This window comes from Protopterus annectens, chromosome 1.part1 (genome assembly GCF_019279795.1).
Source record: "Protopterus annectens isolate FY-2018-M chromosome 1.part1, PAN1.0, whole genome shotgun sequence".
In the NCBI taxonomy this organism is placed as follows: domain Eukaryota; kingdom Metazoa; phylum Chordata; order Ceratodontiformes; family Protopteridae; genus Protopterus; species Protopterus annectens.
In genome coordinates this window covers 381,402,706-381,422,885 of record NC_056726.1, presented here as the reverse complement: position 1 = coordinate 381,422,885, position 20,180 = coordinate 381,402,706, and the positions used below count along the sequence as shown (strand labels likewise).

Here is a 20,180-nt window from a genome sequence, read left to right as displayed (position 1 = left end):
CAGTAAACGAAAAGAAATCCAAACTAGTGCCCTGTCAAGAGATAATATTCCTGGGTGCAAGCTTAAATACAACTGCCCAGATGGCTTATCTCACGCCAGACAAACAAAAACAACTGACTTCTTACTTCAAAAAATTGGCAACAAACACCCAGTTATCTGCAAGGAAAATCCTGCAGGCTTTGGGTTTCATGGCATCCTGCATTCTACTAATTCCATATGCCAGACTGCATATGAGGAAACTACAATGGTATCTAAAAAGTGTTTGGACTCAGCATTGCCACAGCCTGGAGACAGTAATTACCCGCATTCCCTGCCTGCAACAGGAGTTTCGATGGTGGGCAGAGGCCTGTCACCACAACAAGGGTCTGCCATTCAGTTTACCCATAGCCAGACAGACACGGACAACGGATGCATCAGATTATGCCTGGGGGGCCCATATGGCAGGAAAATGTATTCAGGGCACATGGCCTGCAGGACAGATGCATGCATCTTCACATCAATCAAAAAGAGATGCTAGCTGTTCAGAATGCCGTGACAGCTTTCAAGGATTTACTTCATCCAGGAGAGCTACTGATAAAGACAGACAATACTACGGTCATGTGGTACATAAACAAGCAGGGAGGTACACATTCCTACCCCCTCTGCAGACAAGCAATGACCTTATGGGACACAGCATTGACTTATCAAGTTCACCTGCAAGCACAATTCCTGCCAGGAAAAACAAATACTCTGGCAGACGAACTAAGCAGAAACCTCATGGATCCCCACAAGTGGAAACTGGATCCACAAGTCTTCAGCATAACAAGGAAATGGGGATGCCCAAACATAGATCTATTTGCCTCCCCTAACAACTGCCAATTACAGAGATTTTGCACAAGGATTTATCACAACCAGCATGGAGAGTGGGCGTCCTATCCTTCAGCTGGAAAAATCTAACAGTATATGCCTTTCCTCCCTTGCCTCTCCTTCCCAGGGTACTCCTAAAGGTCAGACAAGAGAAGCCAAAAATGATATTGATTGCACCAGACTGGCCACATCAGCACTGGTACCCAATCCTAAAGAGCTCGTCTCAAGGTCCAGCATGGATATTGCCTCAAACTTCTCACCTGCTGACCCAACAAAACAATCGGATCCTGCACAGCCAACTCAGGACTTTAAATCTGGCAGCATGGTGGATAATGTAGCCATTCAGAACACTCCTCTTTCAAAAGCTGTTATGGATGTTATCTTGGAGGCCAGGAGGCCCAGTACCAGAAAATCTTATGCAGAAAAATGGAAGAGATTCTGTGCTTGGAACCAGGAACAAGGCATTGACATGTATGTACCAAATATCCCTCAGATTTTACAATACCTAACTGAGATGCTGGACAAAGGCCTTTCTTTTTCATCAATTAAGATTCATGCCTCTGCCTCTTTTCTCATCCTTTAATAAGGCAGTACCTCAGAGGGGCCAAAAACATCAGGCCTTTAAGGAGAGCGCCAATTCCGGCATGGGACTTCAATTATGTCTTGGAAAAACTCACACTGCCTCCTTTTGAGCCAGCCTCAACGGCGGATATAAAATTCTTATCCTGGAAAACAGCTTTGCTCCTAGCAATAACTTCTGCAAGACGAGTCTCTGAGTTACAAGCACTCATGGCTGTGGATCCTTTTATCATTTTTCCATCCAGACAGGGTTTCCCTGAGGACAAACCCAACCTTTATGCCTAAGGTGGTGTCCAGTGTGGCCCTCAACCAAACCATTCACTTGCCTACCTTTTATCCAAACCCACAGAACAAGAGTGAGAAAATTCTGCATTCTTTGGACTTGCACAGGCAGCTACACTTCTACTTGGACAGAACTAAAGCTTTCAGAAAGACTGAGCAACTTTTAGTGTCCTATGCTACAGGATCACAAGGAAAGGCTATCTCAAAACAGACTATTTCTAAATGGATAGGCCATTGCATCCATTTCTGCTATTCTCAACATGGCAAATCAGTGCCTAAGGGCAGTAGACCTCATTCTACCAGAGCAGCAGCCACTTCAGCAGCCTTCCTCAGGGGAGTACCAACCAAAGACATCTTAGAGGCTGCAACTTGGAGTTCAGTGCACACTTACAAAGCACTACCACTTACCTCTTTATTCTAAATCCAGAGCAGGCTTTGCCACTGCAGTTCTGCAGGGCCTCATAGCCTCTCCTAATCCTATGTAGCCCAGCCACCCATCCTCAGCTTTGGGATTCAACCCAAGAGTAATGACTGCAACAGTGAAACATGATGAACATAGTACAGTTGTGTACCTACCATAAATGTAGATGTTAGAGTGTATTCACTGTTGCAGTCCAGGTTACCCACCATCCCCCTTTTTTCTTTGCTGGGACTTCTCTGTACTCTATCCTATACAACCTATGTGGTGTATTTGCTTGTAGATGAAGGAAATGTTTTTTTTTGTGCATGCATACTTATTGGCATAATTTTCAGCGTACCAATTTGGGGGCACCTGACATCTGGGGCAAGAAAAACTGAAGAAAATGGCGTTGGCTGCATCTTTTATACCCCTGGTGCACTGACGTCAGGGAGGAGGTGACGGCAACCGACGCCAGACCTAGACTTTGGAATTCAGGCCGACTGCGGGTAGCCTGCCAGCAGGATAACCCAAGAGTAATGACTGCAACAGTGAATACACTCAAACATCTACATTTATGGTAGGTACACAACTGTAATTTCTGCACATGCATGGGTCCAACCCTTTAGGTTATGTGTTGAGGTGTAAAAGGCCTTATAGTTATCTTTGGCTGTACTTGATAAGTTTCTGTCAAAGGAGCCCTTGGAGGATTTGACAAGTTGTCTTATTTGCCTGTTGAGGCTGAGGATGGTGTTTTTCCATTATTGGGGCCTTGCCTTTGTTTTCTTGTACAGCAACTTTTTGCATTTATTTTAAAGTTTGTTGATGCTGGATATTCATCATGGCAGCTTGTTTTTACTTGGGGCTCTGGCTTTGATTCTATCTGGTATGGCTGATTTTATACAGTTAAGGAAGTGGTTGTACAAGGCTTTAGTGTAAGCTTCGGCATAGTTACCACTTGTAGCTTGGGGTGAGGCTTGGAAAGCATTTACACATTCACATAGGAGGATATAGTTTACCTTGGTGAAGTTTAGCCTGCTTTCACCCTTTGTGAGTTCTGGTGTTAGTGCCAGCTCAAAGGTGACTGATTTGTGGTCAGTTTTAACTAGTGAGGGTCCAATAGTTGCGGCAGTGCATCTGTTTGACATGTTGGTGAGGACCAGATGCAGAATATTTATTCCCCTTGTCGGGTGTGGACAATTTCTTCCAGGGCATTTGAAGTAGCAAAGTCTAGGAACTTTTGCGCTAGCGAGTTGGGGCTAGCGTAGTTTTCCCAGTTGATGGTGGGATAATTGAAATCCACCCCAAAACCAGTGTGTTTGGTAAAATTTGGATTGTCTCCAGTTTGGTCAAGTAGGCTTCGTGGGCATTGTGACCCTGGCTTTGACTTGAATGGTGGTTTTACCCACCGTAACCTGCACCTGGAGTAACTCCATGGAGTTGTCCAGTCTGACTAGACAGGAGGTGAATTTATTCTTATATAGATTGAAACACTCTCTGCTTAGGTTTTAATGTGTTCATTTTGTGGTCTAAAGGTGTGGAAGACATTGTAGCCTTGAAGGCCAGAGTACTGTCTGAGGCCTTGAACCAGGTTTCTGTGACCGCACATGCTTCTACATCGTCTAGTGATAGAAGTGTTTCCAGGGAGTTCAGTTTTTGGCTTATAGGCTCCCAGCATTTAGCAGCATGACCCTCATTTTATTCTGATTGGTTAATTTCATGTTGGTAATGTTGTTTTCAAGACCTTGCTTAAAAAGACACTATGGGGGGAAGCAAGAGCTTTTGCTGGAAGCTTGAAAGCCTATGGGTGCTAGGTACAAACCATCTCTGGCAAAGCAGTGAGGTTTGTCGACCATGGCTTCCCAGGCTGACAGGAACTGGATCCCCTTTGAATTACACCAAAAACAGACACAGTTATTGAAATCAGTCATTTTTTGTTTATACCGTGGCATAATTTTTAGGTGAGGTTAATATGCTGCTCAAGGCAAGGGACATACCTGACTGGGATGCACACTCAGATTTCAACCATGTCCCTCATATAGTCCAGTGAGGTACATCTCATTCACTCACACCAACATGAACTATGATAGATATGATAGAGTCATAAAGGTACTTGTTGCTGAGAGACCTGAATGCATGCATGATCCGACGAAACCTGGCACCGGATAGGCAGTTGACTGTAACTTTCTCCTTTTCCAACCTGGTGATTTGGACATCTGTGTGTCTCACTGCTGAGTCTCCAATGACAAGAAAATTTGAATATTACACCTTACTGGCTTGCTGGTGAGACACTGGTGTTGCTGTGTGTCATGGGTACTGTGGTGACTGTGTTAGTTGGAGCAGTCTTGTGTTTTGAAGGTCTCTGATGTTTCGATAAGTTTTTCAAGAGAACCTCCACGTATGTGGATTTTACATGTTTGATGCGTACTATGTGTATGAGTAGTGGTACTATGAATATATGTAGTCGTGGGTGAAAGTTTTTTAGGAGAACCTCCACGTATGTGGATTTTACATGTTTGATGCGTACTATGTGTATGAGTAGTGGTACTATGAACATATGTAGTCGTGGGTGACTTGTCAACCTTTTCTGTGTTACGGTTTTGAGTGAGAACATGAATTTAGATTCATGGTGTAATACATCTCTCATACTCTGTACTATAGTATGTTATTAGTATAGGGATGTTCTTCGTTTTCCATTGCTGCAGTCCTTACTATTGGGTATAGTCCGCATCCAGTCGGCCCGAATACCAGAGTATAAGGCTGACGTCGGTCAGGGCGCATTAGACTGACGTCAGTACGTCAGGGTACTAATGCGCATGACCGGCGTCATATCCTCAGTCTTTTTTGCCGCGTGATCCGATGCAGAAGCAGTTTTGCGAGTGCAGGTTGGCGTTCTGAAATATTTCCGAAACCGGAGTTTCAGACCGAATCAGAGTTGGCTAAGTACCCGTTGGGAACATTTTGGTTTTCTTGCCTCAGTATTTAACGGATGTCAGTAATAGTGAATAACTGTATTTCTTGTGGGAAACAAATACCTCATACGGATTACCATACATTGTGTATACCTTGTTTAGGGCCTGAGCACGACGTTGTTGGTTGCCGCTCTTGTGCTAGGTTTAACTAACGCACTATTAAGAGGAGGTTAGACTGTGCCAGATTAGTGTTTGGGAAGCGTTGCAATTATAAAATGCCGTCGGGTGCTCCGACGCCCGCTTCGTCCAAGAAGCGCAAGGACAAAACAGCGAAGCCTAGGGTTGATGAACCGGCAGTCCCGGACGTCGGTTCTTTAGGTGGCTCAGTGGAGCCAGAGGTTTTGCCAGGAGTTTCTATGGAGTCTCAGGCAGAAACTTTACTGTTACAGGATGTACCCTCTCAGGAGGCAGGCCAGCTTCAGTAGGGGCTTCTCCTAGCCTTTCGGGTTCTGTACCTAAGAAACATATGCTTAAAATGGCAGAAGATTTGATTACTATGTTTAGAGGTTCTATGGGCCCTCCTGATAAGAGGCCTAGGGTGGAACCAGAGTTTGACAGTTTTGAACAGGGTTCAGGGGCTTCTGAGTCTTCTGCGGAAGATTTGCAGGAGTATCCTCATTATTCTGATTCTGATGTGCATGATGCCACTCCTTCGGCTTCTCCTCCTGAGGATTTTTCATTTTCAGAGACTCTGCATTCCATGAGGGAGCACTTTAACTGGGAAGGCCAGGATTACTCTGATTCAGGAAGAGGCTTAGGAATTCTTGTTTTACCCCAGCATAGGCCCTTCGCTATACCTCCTGTGTTGAATGTGATGGAAGATGTTTTTGCAGAGGCTTCCCTGAACCCTGATTCTTTGCCTCCTGCTCCTGTTAAACCTGATAGGTACTATAGGGTGCCCGAAGCTCACACGTATTTGTTTAAGAGTCCTAGGGGACCCAGAAACTGTTTCTCAGGGGCCTAAAGGTGTTAAGGCCTCTGTGGTTAAAAATCCTGTTCCCACTGACAAAGAGGCAAGGGCGTTAGATAGGTGGGGTAAGAAAGTGTATACTTCTTCCACTCTAGCCATGAGGCGTTGAATTGTCAGTTTCACATGCTGAAATATCAAAATTATCTCCTTTCACAATTGAAATCTAAGGTGGATGCTTTGGCGGAAGGTATTGATTGTAAAGACTTGCTGGATTTAGTTTATGTGTCTGAACAAGTGGGCAAGCATTCTTTGCAATGTGGTTTTGATGCTGTGCAGGCCTCCTCGAGGGTGGCTGCCACTAGTTCTGTTCTTCGAGGCATGCCTGGTTGAGGGATCAAAATTTGGCTGAGCATGTTAAGACAAGGATTTTGGATGCTCCTTTACAGTCTGATGTGTTGTTTGGTTCACCTGTGGAAGCAGTTTTAAAGAAAATGGAGGACAAAGCTAAGTCTATGCAAACTGTTAAAGATTTTTGCAGGTACAGCCACGAAGTTTAGTAGAAATTGGCCTGCTAAGGGGTGGACATATCCTGCTTATGATTCCCAGTCTAGGGGTAGGTCTAGACATGGTAGGGGCAGGGCTCAAGGTTCTTTTAGGCCTAGAACAGGGAGTTCACCTGCTCAGACTTCTGGTGAGGGCAGGGGTCAGTCCTTTCGTAAACAGACCCAATGACCTGCCTTTTCAGCTGCCAGTAGATTCTCGTCTGGCAGCTCCTTTGGAAGGACGACTGTCTCTTTTCAAAGAAAATTGGGATTTAATTACTCAAGACAGATGGGTGTTGAACATCATTCACCACGGTTACAGATTTTATTTCCGTACAATGCCCCCTTTCAAAGGCATGCCAGACGTTCCTCCTCCACAAAGAAAAGAGGCTCACAAGCGAGTTTCTCAGTTACTCCAAATGGGGGCCATTCAGCCAGTCCCTGTATCAGAAAGGGGCCTAGGATTTTATTCTCGCATGTTCCTAGTACCAAAGAAGGGGAACACGTGGAGACTGATTTTGGATTTATCTCTCCTCAACACTTATCTGGACATTCCCAAGTTCAAGATGTTGACGTTACAACAGCTTTTACCCCTGCTGGGCAAAGATCACTGGATGGTAACTTTAGATCTCAAGGAAGCTTACCTTCATGTGCCTATCAGGCTGAGTTACAGGAAGTATCTGCGGTTTCGAGCTGGAGATTCTCATTATCAGTTCTCTGCATTGCCCTTTGGCTTATCTACTGCCCAGAGTATTCACAAAGGTTCTGGCTCCAGTGATAGCTTACTTCAGGCTACAAGGACTTCAAATCTATCCTTATTTAGACGACTGCCTGATTCTGGCTCAAGAAAAGGAAGACCTTCTACAGCATCTGGAATATTTTATAGCAGTGCTAAGATGCCTAGGGTATTCTGTGAACGAAATAAAGTCCAGTCTAGTACCCTCTCAAGACATGTGCTTTCTGGGTGTGAGACTGAATACAGCAGCCCAGATGGCCTTTTAACCCCGGACAAACAAAAGAGTCTATCACTTTACTTCCATCAACTATCTCATCAGTCCGTGCTGACTGCAAAGACAGTCCTTCAAGCATTAGGGTTCAGGGCATCTTGTATTCTGGTGCTTCCCAATGCCAAACTGCATATGAGGAAGTTACAATGGTATCTCAAAATGTATGGACACAGCACTGCCAGGATTTAGACACTGTCATTCAAATAATACCTTGCCTTCAAAGAGAATTTTTGTGGTGGGCTCAGGAATGTCACCTAAACAAGGGACTCTCTGTGACCCGGCCAGAGGCGAGTCAGATTTTACCGACAGATGCCTCGGACATTGCTTGGGGAGCTCATCTAAATGGAAAGTGGATACAAGACAAGTGGCCTGCCAGTCTACAGCATCTACATATCAACATGAAGGAGATGTTAGCAGTCCAGTTCGCATTACTGGCTTTCAAGGAGTTACTTCTTCCAGGGCAGGTGTTGATTCTAACAGACAACACAACTGTCATGTGGTACTTCAACAAACAAGGGGAACACATTCTTATCCTCTATGCAGGCAAGCAATGATTTTATGGGAGACTGCGCACGCTTGCACCTAACTCTTCAGGCAAGGTTTCTGCCAGGAGCACAGAACTCCTTAGCAGATGTGTTAAGCAGACAAATCATGGATCCCCACAAGTGGAAACTGGATCTTCATGTATTTCAGAAATTGACAGTGTCATGGGGAACTCCAGACATAGATCTGTTCGCTTCTCCACTAAACCACCAGCTGCCACAGTTTTGCACGAAGGGGTTTCATCACACAGCTTGGAAAGTGGATGCTCTGTCTTTCAGTTGGACAAACCTTCATGTGTATGCCTTTCCACCTCTGCCTCTTCTTCCAAAGGTACTGTTAAAGGTCAGACAGGATAGGCCAAGGATGATTTTGATACCTCCAGATTGGCCTCGGCAACACTGGTACCCTCTACTACGGAGTCTGGTAAAGAAGCCTCCATGGCCTATACCTTTGATTCCACATCTGTTATCCCAGCAGGACGGTCATCTGCTCAATGTCAAGCTTCACTCTCTTCATCTGACAGCCTGGCATATTCTGTGTTGAAACACAGCAGGTCTCAACTTCCTCAACAAGTTTTAAATGTGATTATGGAAGCTAGAAGACCTAGTACAAGGGAAGTGTACGCAGCAAAATGGAAGAGATTTTTATTTTGGAGTAAAGCAAAGAATTTGGAGATTTCTGAGCCTAATTTGAGTATGGCTCTTCAATATCTTACTGAGTTACTGGACAAGGGTCTGTCCTTCTCTTCCATTAAGATTCATGCTGCAGCAATCTCAGCTCACTATGATTGTGACCCACCATTGTTTTCGCATCCTTTGTTCAAGCAGTTTCTTAGAGGGGCAAAAATATAAGACCCCACGTAGAGCTCCTACTCCTGCTTGGGATCTCAATTTTGTGTTGGAAAAACTTACTCTACAACCTTTTGAGCCTCGGCTACTGCTGAATTGAAATATTTGTCATGGAAGACTGCTTTTTGTTGGCTATTACTTCTGCAAGAAGGGTGTCTGAGTTGCAGGCCCTTATGGCAGTCGAGCCCTTTTGATTTTCCATAAGGATAGGGTATCATTACGTACTAATCCTTCCTTTATGCCTAAGGTGGTTTCTAGTGTGGCTTTAAACCAAACTATTCATTTGCCTACTTTTTATGCAGACCCCAAAATAAGGGGAAAAGATTTTATTACTTTAGATGTACACAGGCAATTGCGTTATTACTTAAGCAGGACTAAGGATTTTAGGCAGTCTCAGCAGTTGTTTGTTTCTTTTGCTTTGAGTTCGCAGGGCAAGCCTGTGTCAAAACAAACTATTTCTACGTGGATTGGCTTTTGCATTGCATTTTTGTTATTCCCATCATGGCAAGAAGATTCCTGCTGGGATTAGGCCTCATTCCACTAGGGCTACTGCCACTTCAACAGCATTTCTACGGGGGGTGGCAACTAAGGATATTTTGGAAGCAGCTACTTGGAGTTCAGTGCATACTTTCTCTAAGCGTTATCACCTTCCTATCTACTCTAAGTCTAGGGCTGGTTTTGCCACAGCTGTTTTGCAAGGCATGTTGTCAGCTCCTGCTTCTTTATGATTTGCCAGCCTCCCTTACCTCTGCTTTGGGATTCTACCCAATAGTAAGGACTGCAGCAATGGAAAACGAAGAACATAGTACAGTTTTGTACCTACCATAAATGTAGATGTTCGAGGATTCCATTGCTGCAGTCCAATTACCCTCCCTCCTTCCCTCTGTGTTTAGGGGTGGTTGTGTAGGTGAGTTTACCTGCTTATATTTTTGTATATATTGTTCATGTTTTGGTGCAGGTATTTTGGGCCTTGTCTTTTTAGGGTCTTCTGACATCTGGGGCAAGAAAAGACTGAGGATATGACGCCGGTCATGCGCATTAGTACCCTGGCGTACTGGCGTCAGTCTAATCGCCCTGACCGGCGTCAATATACTCTGGTATTCGGGCCGACTGGATGCGGACTATACCCAATAGTAAGGACTGCAGCAATGGAATCCTCGAACATCTACATTTATGGTAGGTACAAAACTGTACTTTGTCTGTGTACATGACGCAAATGCTACACTGGCTCAAGAGACCCAAGTCAACAAGGTTGAGAAGAGAAACAAGGGTAGTCCAACTGTCCATAATGCTAGGTTGAAGACTGTTGTCACTAGGGGTGGCTATTCAGAATTGATCACGGAGGAGCTTAGTGGATAGATACTTCTACCTGGGTTTTAGGGAAAAATTTGTTCAATTTAACTATCCGGCTTTGGTGCAACTGCGGTGCAGTGCACGGTACTGCACCTCGCATAAACGAGCAATGCAGGGCCTAAATACAAGAACTTAAAAACTTGGGAAAAAAACTTTTAAAAGATTTAAAAGGACCAGTGCGGATGCTTATTTCAACCTCTAGATCGGCCTTCCTCAGATAGGTCCCAATCAGCACAATTCTCTCAGAAAAGTGCCGATAGGCCCCTTTCTATCTGGCTTGTGCTACAGGTAAACATTTTCTTTAGGTGTTTGTAGTACCTTTATGCTCTAGGTTGTTGTATTAACTGCAGCTCTGGTAGCATTCTTTGTTTTGTATAACTGACTGAAGTACATTCTGAAGTCATTTGCTGAAAAGAACAGAAAATATATAAAGGAATTGATGTATATTATTTTGTTTCATGTTTTCCTCTAGGTGGCTGGGAAGGTCAGGCAAATTTTAAGATGGTCTTCAACAGTGGAGGAGCCATAGAATTTGGACAGCTTATGTTTAAAGTGGCTACAAATGGTAAGCAAATCATGAAATCTTTTATTAGCAATAATTGCTGGTGTGATTGGCGTTATATATTGTAGACGTCTGAAAATTCCATACAATTCTGATTGTGTTTGTGTCCGTTTTCAAAGTATTGTGTGAACAGTGTGCCTGGCAGCAAGCCCCCCTCCCACACAAAGAATCCTGAGGACTTTCATGTTTTTTTCCTTTGCAATGTTTGTTGTTAATGTCAACATAATAAACAGACAAGTAGAACCAAAAGCAAACTAAACTGCTGCCTGGCTTACACCTAACTCTCCTTGGTGGTGGAGTGGCTTATCTCTTTAGTAGAGGAAAACAACTGGGAAGAAGGTTTGCTGAGATGCTCACTGAGTTTAAAAAAAACAGTAGCTATGGCTCTATGCTTGTATCTTTAAGGAATTCAAAAAACCAAACTGAACAACGTAAATAAGAGTGGCATATTTGCATTTGGTCATGCAAGTCAGTCTTAGAAGCTGTCTGTTTTTAGTGAATGACTGCATACTGCGCAACATGTTTGATCAAGACTTATTTTTGATGCTAGATATTTGAGGGTGCATCCTGATTTATTGGATACTATTTGAATGTGCATATGTACTTCTCACAGATTTAAAAGAAGCAGTAAATTGAAAGCTCTTACTTCACAGAACTAAAAAAAAAAAAAAAGATGGCATAATTTGCATCATTTGCTATGGGTCAGTACTGGAGTAGCCTAACCTTGTATAGGTTATTTCTTGCTAAGGATGTAACAGCTGTCCAGTATCCAAAGCTTTAGAGAGTCTTTCACGCACCCAGACTGAGCTGGCTAAAAGTAAGGTTTTGTAAACTAAGCCCTTCAGAGCTTTCATGCCACCAAAGAGAGCTTTAATCTGCAAGCTTTAGAGGATCAGTCAACTAACACTGTTCCGTTGTGGAGCAGATAAGTTCCCATTGGGGAAATAACTTTCCATTTTACTTATTATGACCAAACCAAATCTGCGCTTTCTCTGTAAAATATTAATTTTAAAGCTCGAAAAGAATTTTAATAATTGTTGCATGACTTTTAACTTGTTGTAAACGGGAGCTCTTTACTTTTGTGGTAAAAATTTGTTAAATTATTTTAAACTACTTTTTTTCTCTGAAAGTTGGTTTATTTTACTTGTGGGATGGGTAAGTATTTGAAGTGATTTTTATTGTGTTTTAACAGGGGAAAATGTACTTTTTATTACATTTTACCTGTTTTACTGACTATTGCTGCTAGGCTTCCCCAGGAATCGAGCACTTTTTCTAGCAAAACCATATGACAACCAACAATTTCTCGGTTCTTCCTTCTAGCCACAAAAAAAAAATAAGTAAATTGTTATTCAGCCTTTGCTACCACAACAGGCTGCTAAAGTGTCTCGGTCACAAGTGAGTAACTCTGCTCTGGCCAAAGCTGGTTTCTTGAACTAATAGCCATTAAGTTGAGTCCCCCTTGTGTAGTACCATAGACCGAGGGTTAGAAACATCCTCTGCTGTTAGTGCGCTTGGCAGGCAAGGGAGAGCCGCCACCTTTGTAGGTCCTGGGAGAAGTGGTAGAGAGTGCCATTTTGTCTAGCCAGGAAGTTGTACCCATCCCTAGGGAAATATTTCCTGGCAGTACTGTTTCTATATCTTCAGAAAGTCCTATCAGAAAGAAACAGTCGTAAACCTATGATCTGAAGTTGTTGTCTTTATTTACTCTTCAACCTGTGGGTACTCGGATCTGACACGGATCCGACTTGGCCACCTTTCCAGCATGTGATCCAAGCTCCCCTACCCATAACCCCCATGTCTCCCTCCTCCCTTCAGATCTCATTTGCTCTACTAGCATACGTATCATGATCCACTGCTCTGAGCTACTGTCTTGGTAAGTGATGATTTTTTGTGATTTTTCTATCTTCCTTTTTACTTAAATTTCTCTTTCCTATCCTTTCTACCTTCCCCACCCTTGTACTGCTCGTATGTATAAAAAAAAAAAAAAAAAACGTTCTATCTTCTTCTTTCTGAAGCTTGTGTGTGTGCGAGTGTGTTCTGGTTGGGCATCTGTGCTGCTATCATGTCTGAGACCCCCAAACCAGTCTTTAGAAAGTGCACAGAGTGTGGCCGTTAGCTTTCCCCAGCTGATGGCCACACTGTATGCATAGTATGCTTAGGGGTTTCCCATTTTGAGTCCTCCTTTTCCATCTGCTCGGGCTTCAACCCCCACGAATTGATGGACAGGAGGAACCAGCTAATTCTAAAAGGCCTTCTTCCCCCTCCTGTCACCGGGCCCAGGCCTCCTCAACCCGGACTACTACTGCTTCTTCTGTCTCCTCCCTGGCCACTGGGACTCAACCTCCTGTCAAAGAGGTCTGGGGACAGGGACAAGCATAAACCCAGAGACAGGCCTAGGAAGCGATCCCCTGATCGATCGGCCTCCACTGGTCCTCCGGCCAAGGTCCGCTCCACCCTGCGACCTGAGTCTCCCCAACTCTGTTCCCTTTGCTTCTCCCTGAAGCTGAAGGAGCTTTGGATCAGTTCACCGGCCCCGGCTTCAGCTCAGCGACCCTCCAGACCATTGTTGGTGGCTTCTTCATCCCTCTCCACCAGCAGCCTTTCTGAAGCGGAGGTGGACAGGATGATCGGAAGGTTATCTGCACTCTGATATATATGGGAGTCTTGCCTGCCCCCTCTCCCTCTGGAGCAGGGGGCATGCACTCTGTGTAATTACCAATTACTCCTTCTCCGATCTGACCCCCAGTTTTGGAGCCTTCGGATCTGAGAACTCTAGGTGTCGGGTTGGCACCAAAGGTACCTTGTACCTCGATGACGTCCATTAACTTGAGTAGGTCGGATCCCTTGAGCTCAGAGCCGTAACCTTGACTTTGGCTCAAAGGGGATGAAATTGCCTCCGAGCCTTCAGAGCAGAGCCCTCCAGTCAGAGTCTCGATGCGTAGAGGTTCGGCTCTGGCTCCCCCGTTAATCCAGAGAGTGGCTGATCCGTCTGTACTGCCTTCTCAGATGGTTCATTCTCCTTCTGCCCTCGACATAATAGAGGGGGTTCTCTCGATACCATTGAGACCCTTGACTATCTCGTCTTCAGAGTCCGCCCTGGCTCCCTCTGTTTCTGGTATGGATTTTGCCATCCTGCTACCTCGGAGACAGCCTGCTGTCTCTCTGCCCCAAGGAGCTCCCATGTGGGAGCAGCCAGACGTTTTCAAGTCCTCCCCATAAACTCCCCCCTGATGAGGTGTATTGAAAACATACATGCAAAATGAGGCATATTGACTCTCCACCGGAGTCCCTCATGGAGGACACCAGTTTGGAAGAAGGGGGGTTCCCCCCAGTCATCCCCCAAGGGTGTCTCTTTTGAAGACATCATGGAGATCCTTCTTTAGCGAGGAGGGTGGTCTGCGAAGGAAACCAAACGCAGATGAATCAGTGTTTTGGAGGCATTTGGCGCAGGACCCTGTACATCCTGGGTGTCCCCTTCCAAAGATCCATTGGTGGAACTAATTACATTTCGGGCATGGAAGGAACCAGACGTGGTGGAGCCAATCCTTCAAATGCCCCGACAAGGTTTTGAGTGCTCTCTCAGATAGGACTCACTGGACCAAGGTATCCCCCATAGATGCCATGGTAGTGGCAGTGGCCACTAAGGAGGAGTTAACACAGGAGAGCTCCATGGTTCATCTGCCAGACTGAGAGTCCAGGATGATGGATTGCTTTGGGAAGTAGGTGTACGCTTCAGCCACTTTTTCTGTACATGTGCTGAATTATGTGGCACACATAAGTAGTCTCTAGCATGACCTTGTCAAGGAAATCACTGAGTCTACCCCAGGGTCCATGACGGAGGAGGACCAGAAGGTTTTCTCTTCTTACATGGCCACTCTCACGTTGATTGTCAACACCTCTATGCGGCTTCTCTCTCATGCTACTGAGGATGCCACTAAAGCTGCTGCAACAGGCATTGCCATCAGGTGCCATGCCTGGCTCTGACTCTCTGCTTTCTCGGAACACTTTAAGGTGTCCTTTACTAATGCCCCGTGCCATGGTTCCACCCTCTTTGGAAAGGAGGTATGTGACACTCTTGTCCAGAGCGAGAAGGATGGGAAGACTCTGTCTGCTGTCGGGATCCACTTGTCCACCCCCTAGCAAGCCTTTTCAAGAACTCAGCGGGGGGCAAAGAAGATGTCGTTCCGAAAATCTCAAATCTACTTCCAGGATGCTCAGGACTCGCCTTCCCCTAGAGGCAGAGGTGGATTCAATAGATGCCAACCCCGAGGCAGAGGGGGTCCAAAGAATCTGGGGTCTCGAGAGCCTTTCTCAGACAGACCCGTGCAGCAGCCTTGAAGGGTTGCCCGGCTGCTTAACTCTGAAGGCAGTCGGGGGATGCCTCTCACTACACCCAATAGCCTGGGAGTCTATCACGAACCTTCACTGGGTGTTGCAAATCATATCCAGAGGCTATTATATCCCTTTCAACCAATCACCTCTCCTGCACAAAAACCTCCCAGATGTTCCCCCCATGCAGAGGGAGGAAGCAGCACTGGAAACTGCAAAGCTGCTAGAAAAGTGAGTCATCCAACCCCCCCCCCCCCCAGACCAGACTAGTTTGCGCATTTATTCCAGATTCTTTTTGGTGCCAAAGAAGATGGGGGACTTAAGATCCATTCTGGATTGCTCCATCTTAAATCTGTCAGTTGCCAAGACAAAATTCCAGATGATCAGTCTTCAATCTATCCTCCCCATTCTGCAGGAGAGCGATTGGATGTGCTCAGTCAACCTTCAGGATGCGTACTACCACATCAAAATGGACGGGAGCCAGTCATTACCAGTTCAGAGTGCTCCCCTTTGGTGTCACCACAGCCCCTAGGGTGTTCACCAAAGTGATGGCAGTGGTAGAGGCTCACCTGAGACTGCAGAGATTCCAGGTCTTCCCCTACCTGGTTGATTGGCTCCATGCCACCCCTTCCAGGCATCAAGTCTGCCAAGCGAGGGATTCCCTGCTTCACTTAGCCCACCAGTTGGGCATAACCATCAGTCTCAACAAATCTTTACTGACCCCGATTCAAGTGCTAGATTTCATTGGAGCTTGGTTGGACGCTATTCAAACCAAAGTCTTCCTAACCTCAGAGAGAATCCAGTCGCTGAAACTACATGTCTGCTGTATTCTTCAAGCTCAATCGCCCACGGTAGAATTGGTATTGCTGGTGTTAGGGTCCATGGCGGCCACGATCACACTCTTACTCATGGCTCGGTTACACATGTGGGTACTTCAGTTGACCCTTGCGGTTCAATGGTCCATGCTAGAACTTCTGTTGTCCCACTCTGAGTATCTCTCGTGTGCAGGGACTCTCTTCTGTGTTGGATTCATTCCCCGGATCTTCTCCGGAGTTGTCCCTTTCTTCTGCCTCCCCCTTTGGCCACAGTGACCACTGCCATGAGTGTGTGGGAGTGAACGATCTCTACCGGCTGTTTTCTGGTGGCAACGCACATTCCAGGGAAGTCCAACATTCTAGCCGACTGGCTCAGCAGGTATGTACTGAGGCCTTACGAGTGGTCTCTGAATCCTTCGGTAGTGAAACAGATCTTTCTCAAGTGGGATCAGCCTTACTATGATCTCTTCGCCTCTCCTTCCAGTGCGAAGTGCAGTGAGTTTTTCACCCTGAACCCCTCTCAAAGGGAAGTCCCCAGAGATGCTCTGATTCATGCTTAGCCCTCCGGTCTCCTGTATGCATATCCTCCTCTGCCCCTAATACCGACATTTCTTCAGAAAGCTCACAGGCTGGAGAGTTCTGTCATCCTCAATGCCCCATTCTGTCCTCGCCAAATATGGTTCCCCTCTTTGTGGTCTCATGCTGTGTGTCCGCCCTGGGCGTTAGATCTGACTCTGGATCTCATCTCTCATTCCTCAGGGATTCCCCATCCAGACCTGGTCAGTCTGAAGCTCACGGCTTGGCTGCTCCATTTCCCATAATAGTAAGGACTCTCCCGGGTTATTCTCACCAGCCAAAAGAATTTTGGTTGCGGCTCATAAATCTTCTACTAGTAAGGTTTATTCCAGTACGTGGAAATGTTTTCCTATTTGGGCTTCTCAGCGTGACCTAGTGACGTCACTGCTCCGGTTCAGGCGGTTTTAGAATTTTTAGCAAGTATTTTTCAGCAAGATGCCAGCTCTTCTATGGTCAAGGTCCAACTGGCAGCTATATCTAACTTTTATGTAGGTGATAGTATGGGATGTTCATCGTGCATACAGCTGCAGTCATAAGAGATGGGTTCTCCTGCCCGTCAGGCGGGTCCGCGGTCGGCCGAATTCCAAAGTCTAGGTCCGGCGTCGGTTGTAGTCTCTTCTTCCCTGACGTCAGTGCGACAGGGGTATAAAGGAACCAGCCGACGCCATTTTCTTCAGTCTTTCTTGCCGCGCGGTGCCCGAAGCAGAAGCAGTTTGCAAGTGCCGGTCGGCCAGCTCCTGAGATTATGAAAATTTGGAAACCAAAGTCTTCTTAAAAGCTAAGTACCCCATTGGGGAAACTTTTCTTGCCTCAGACTGATGTCAGACAAAGTTAATAATTGTATTTCTTGTGGGAAGCAAATACCGCATAAGGATTTCCATTCCCTCTGTATACCTTGTTTAGGCCCAGACCACGATGTCTCGGTCTGTCGCTTTTGTGCTACATTCAAAAAACGCACCATTAAGCGTCGGGCGGAGTTCACCCGGCATTATTTTGGGAAAGCATTTAACTATACTATGTCGTCGGATACTCCGACTCCGGTTTTGTCTAAAAAACGCAAAGACAAGGACCGACACACGAGGTCCGCGGCCTCTACCGACACCACGCCAAAGCCGACTACACGTGGTCCAGTTCTCAGCGAGGCAACTACGCAGCCCCTGACTACCAACAACCTGTCTTTGACGGTCTCTCCTGTGCCCGAGGTCGCAGGCTCCTCGGCCCACACCCCGACTACAGATGCCGATGCCACTTTTGGCGTTGAAACTCAGAATGTGGACAGGTCTACCTCCACTCAAGGTGTCTTCAGACCTTCCTCTTCTTTCTCCATCAAGGCTTTCACAAAGTATAAAGCAACCATGCACTCTGAAACCAGCTACACAGGGCCCATCTCCAGGCCCCATGCCTAAGAAACAGATGCTTAAAATGGCTGAGGATTTAATTACTCTTATCAGAGGTTCTCAGCCCCCACCAGACAAAAGGCCTAGAGTGGAGGAAGATTCCCCCTCCTCTGATCAGGGCTCCATTATTTCAGAGCACTCTGATGATCAGGAACATTCTTACTCCCCTTTTGAAGACTCTGATGCGGAGGAGTCCATCCCTTCTGTATCCCCCCCTGAGGATTACTCATTTGGGGAAACTTTGCATACCTTAAGGGAACACTTCCACTGGGAAGGCCAGGATTATTCAGATTCCAAGAAAAGGCTCAGGGAATTTCTCTTGCTTCCTCAGCACAGGCCTCTGGTTATACCTCCTGTCTTGGACATCCTAGATGATGTTTACTCGGAGGCCTGCCTTAACCCGGACTCTCTACCTCCAGCTCCAGTTAAGCCTGACAGGTACTACAGGGTCCCTGACTCACACCAATTTCTATACAAAAGCCATGCTGCTGACCCAGAAACCATCTCACAGGGCCCCAAGGGAGTTAAGGCCTCCATTGCTAAAAATCCATTGCCTTCCGAGAGATTCCAGATCCTTAGAAAGGTGGGGAAAAAAGGTATATACCTCGGCTACCTTATCCATGAGGGCCTTAAACTGTCAGTTTCATATGCTAAAATACCAACAGTTTTTGTTATCACAATTGAAAAGTAAAATGTCACAACCTGAACAACCAGACTTGAAGGAGTTGCAGGATTTGATGCATAGTGCAGAACAAGTGGGTAAGCATACCTTACAATGTGGTTTTGATGCTCTAGAGGCCTCATGTAGAGCTGCTGTTACAGGATCAGTCATACGTAGGCATGCCTGGCTCAAGGAACAAGTCTGGCCTGATCATGTCAAAGCTAAATTACTAGACGCCCCTCTTCAAAAGGATGTACTATTTGGTGCTAATGCTGAGGAGGTATTAAGGAAAATGGAGGAAAATGCTAACTCAATGCAAACTGTGAAAGAATTTCTACAGGTTCAACCCCCACGTTTTAGTAGAAATTGGCCTTCCAAAAACTGGTCCTTTCCTGCCACAGACAGACCCCAAAGAGGCAGATACAGGTGCCCGAGGGGCAGAGGATAATCCCAAGGATCGTATAGAGGCAGACAGTGGCAAGCTCCTACACAAAGAGGCGGTGAAGACAACTCGCAATCTTTCAGAAAGCAAACCCAATGACTTTCCCCTTTGCATGCCAACCAGGTCGCAAATGGCAGCCCCCTTAGGGAGGAAATCTGGCATTATTTTCAAAAAATTGGCATATTGTCACAAAGGACAAATGGATCCTGGACATTATAAACAGAGGCTACAAATTCCATTTTCACACCCTTCCAAAAATGAGAGGCATGCCAAACCTGCCACACAATCAAAGGGCAGAGGCATAAAGGCAAATTACAGATCTCATAAACATGAAAGCTATTCAAGAGGTACCTACGCACGAACAAGGTCAAGGTTTTTATTCCAGGCTATTTCTGGTGCCAAGGAAGGGAAAAGATTGGAGACCTATTTTGGATCTATCCATCCTAAACACATTTCTACTCGTACCAAAATTCAAGATGCTCACTCTACAGCAACTTCTTCCCATGCTGGGCAAGGAGTCTTGGCTGGTGACATTGGACCTCAAGGAGGCATACCTGCATGTCCCAATCAGACATAATTGCAGAAGGTACCTCAGATTTCTTGCAGGTTCAACCCATTATCAATTCTCTGCATTGCCCTTTGGCTTATCTACTCCGCCCAGAGTATTCACGAAATGCCTGGCATCAGTAATTGCCTACTGCAGACTTCAAGGGATACAAATATATCCCTATTTGGACGACTGCCTGATCCAAGCGGACAGCAAGCACATTCTTCTGAAACATCTGGCTTATGTAATAATGTTATTGAATTCTCTGGGATACACAGTCAACAAAAAGAAATCAAGGCTAATACCCTCTCGGAAGATAATTTTCCTGGGTGCCAATTTGGACACAAACACCCAGATGGCCTACCTCACGCCAGCGAAGCAGCGGCAACTAATTCAATACTTCAGAACACTAGCAAATTGAACCAGGCTGACTGCAAGGAAAATCCTGCAGGCTCTGGGATTCATGGCATCTTGCATCTTACTAATCCCATGTGCAAAGCTGCATATGAGTAAACTACAATGGTACCTGAAAAACATATGGTGTCAACACAGCCACAGTTTGGAAACAGTAA

General features: G+C 45.7%; 1 protein-coding gene across 1 annotated transcript in view; it reads left to right on the top strand.

The window, feature by feature from the left end:
- The window catches only part of WBP2NL (WBP2 N-terminal like), a 965,291-nt gene that overhangs the window by 447,847 nt on the left and 497,264 nt on the right, over nt 1-20,180 (top strand). The window contains exon 4 of the mRNA XM_044075333.1: nt 10,752-10,844. Coding sequence (XP_043931268.1) covers nt 10,752-10,844 — 93 coding nt within the window. The remainder of the gene's footprint in view (nt 1-10,751; nt 10,845-20,180) is intronic.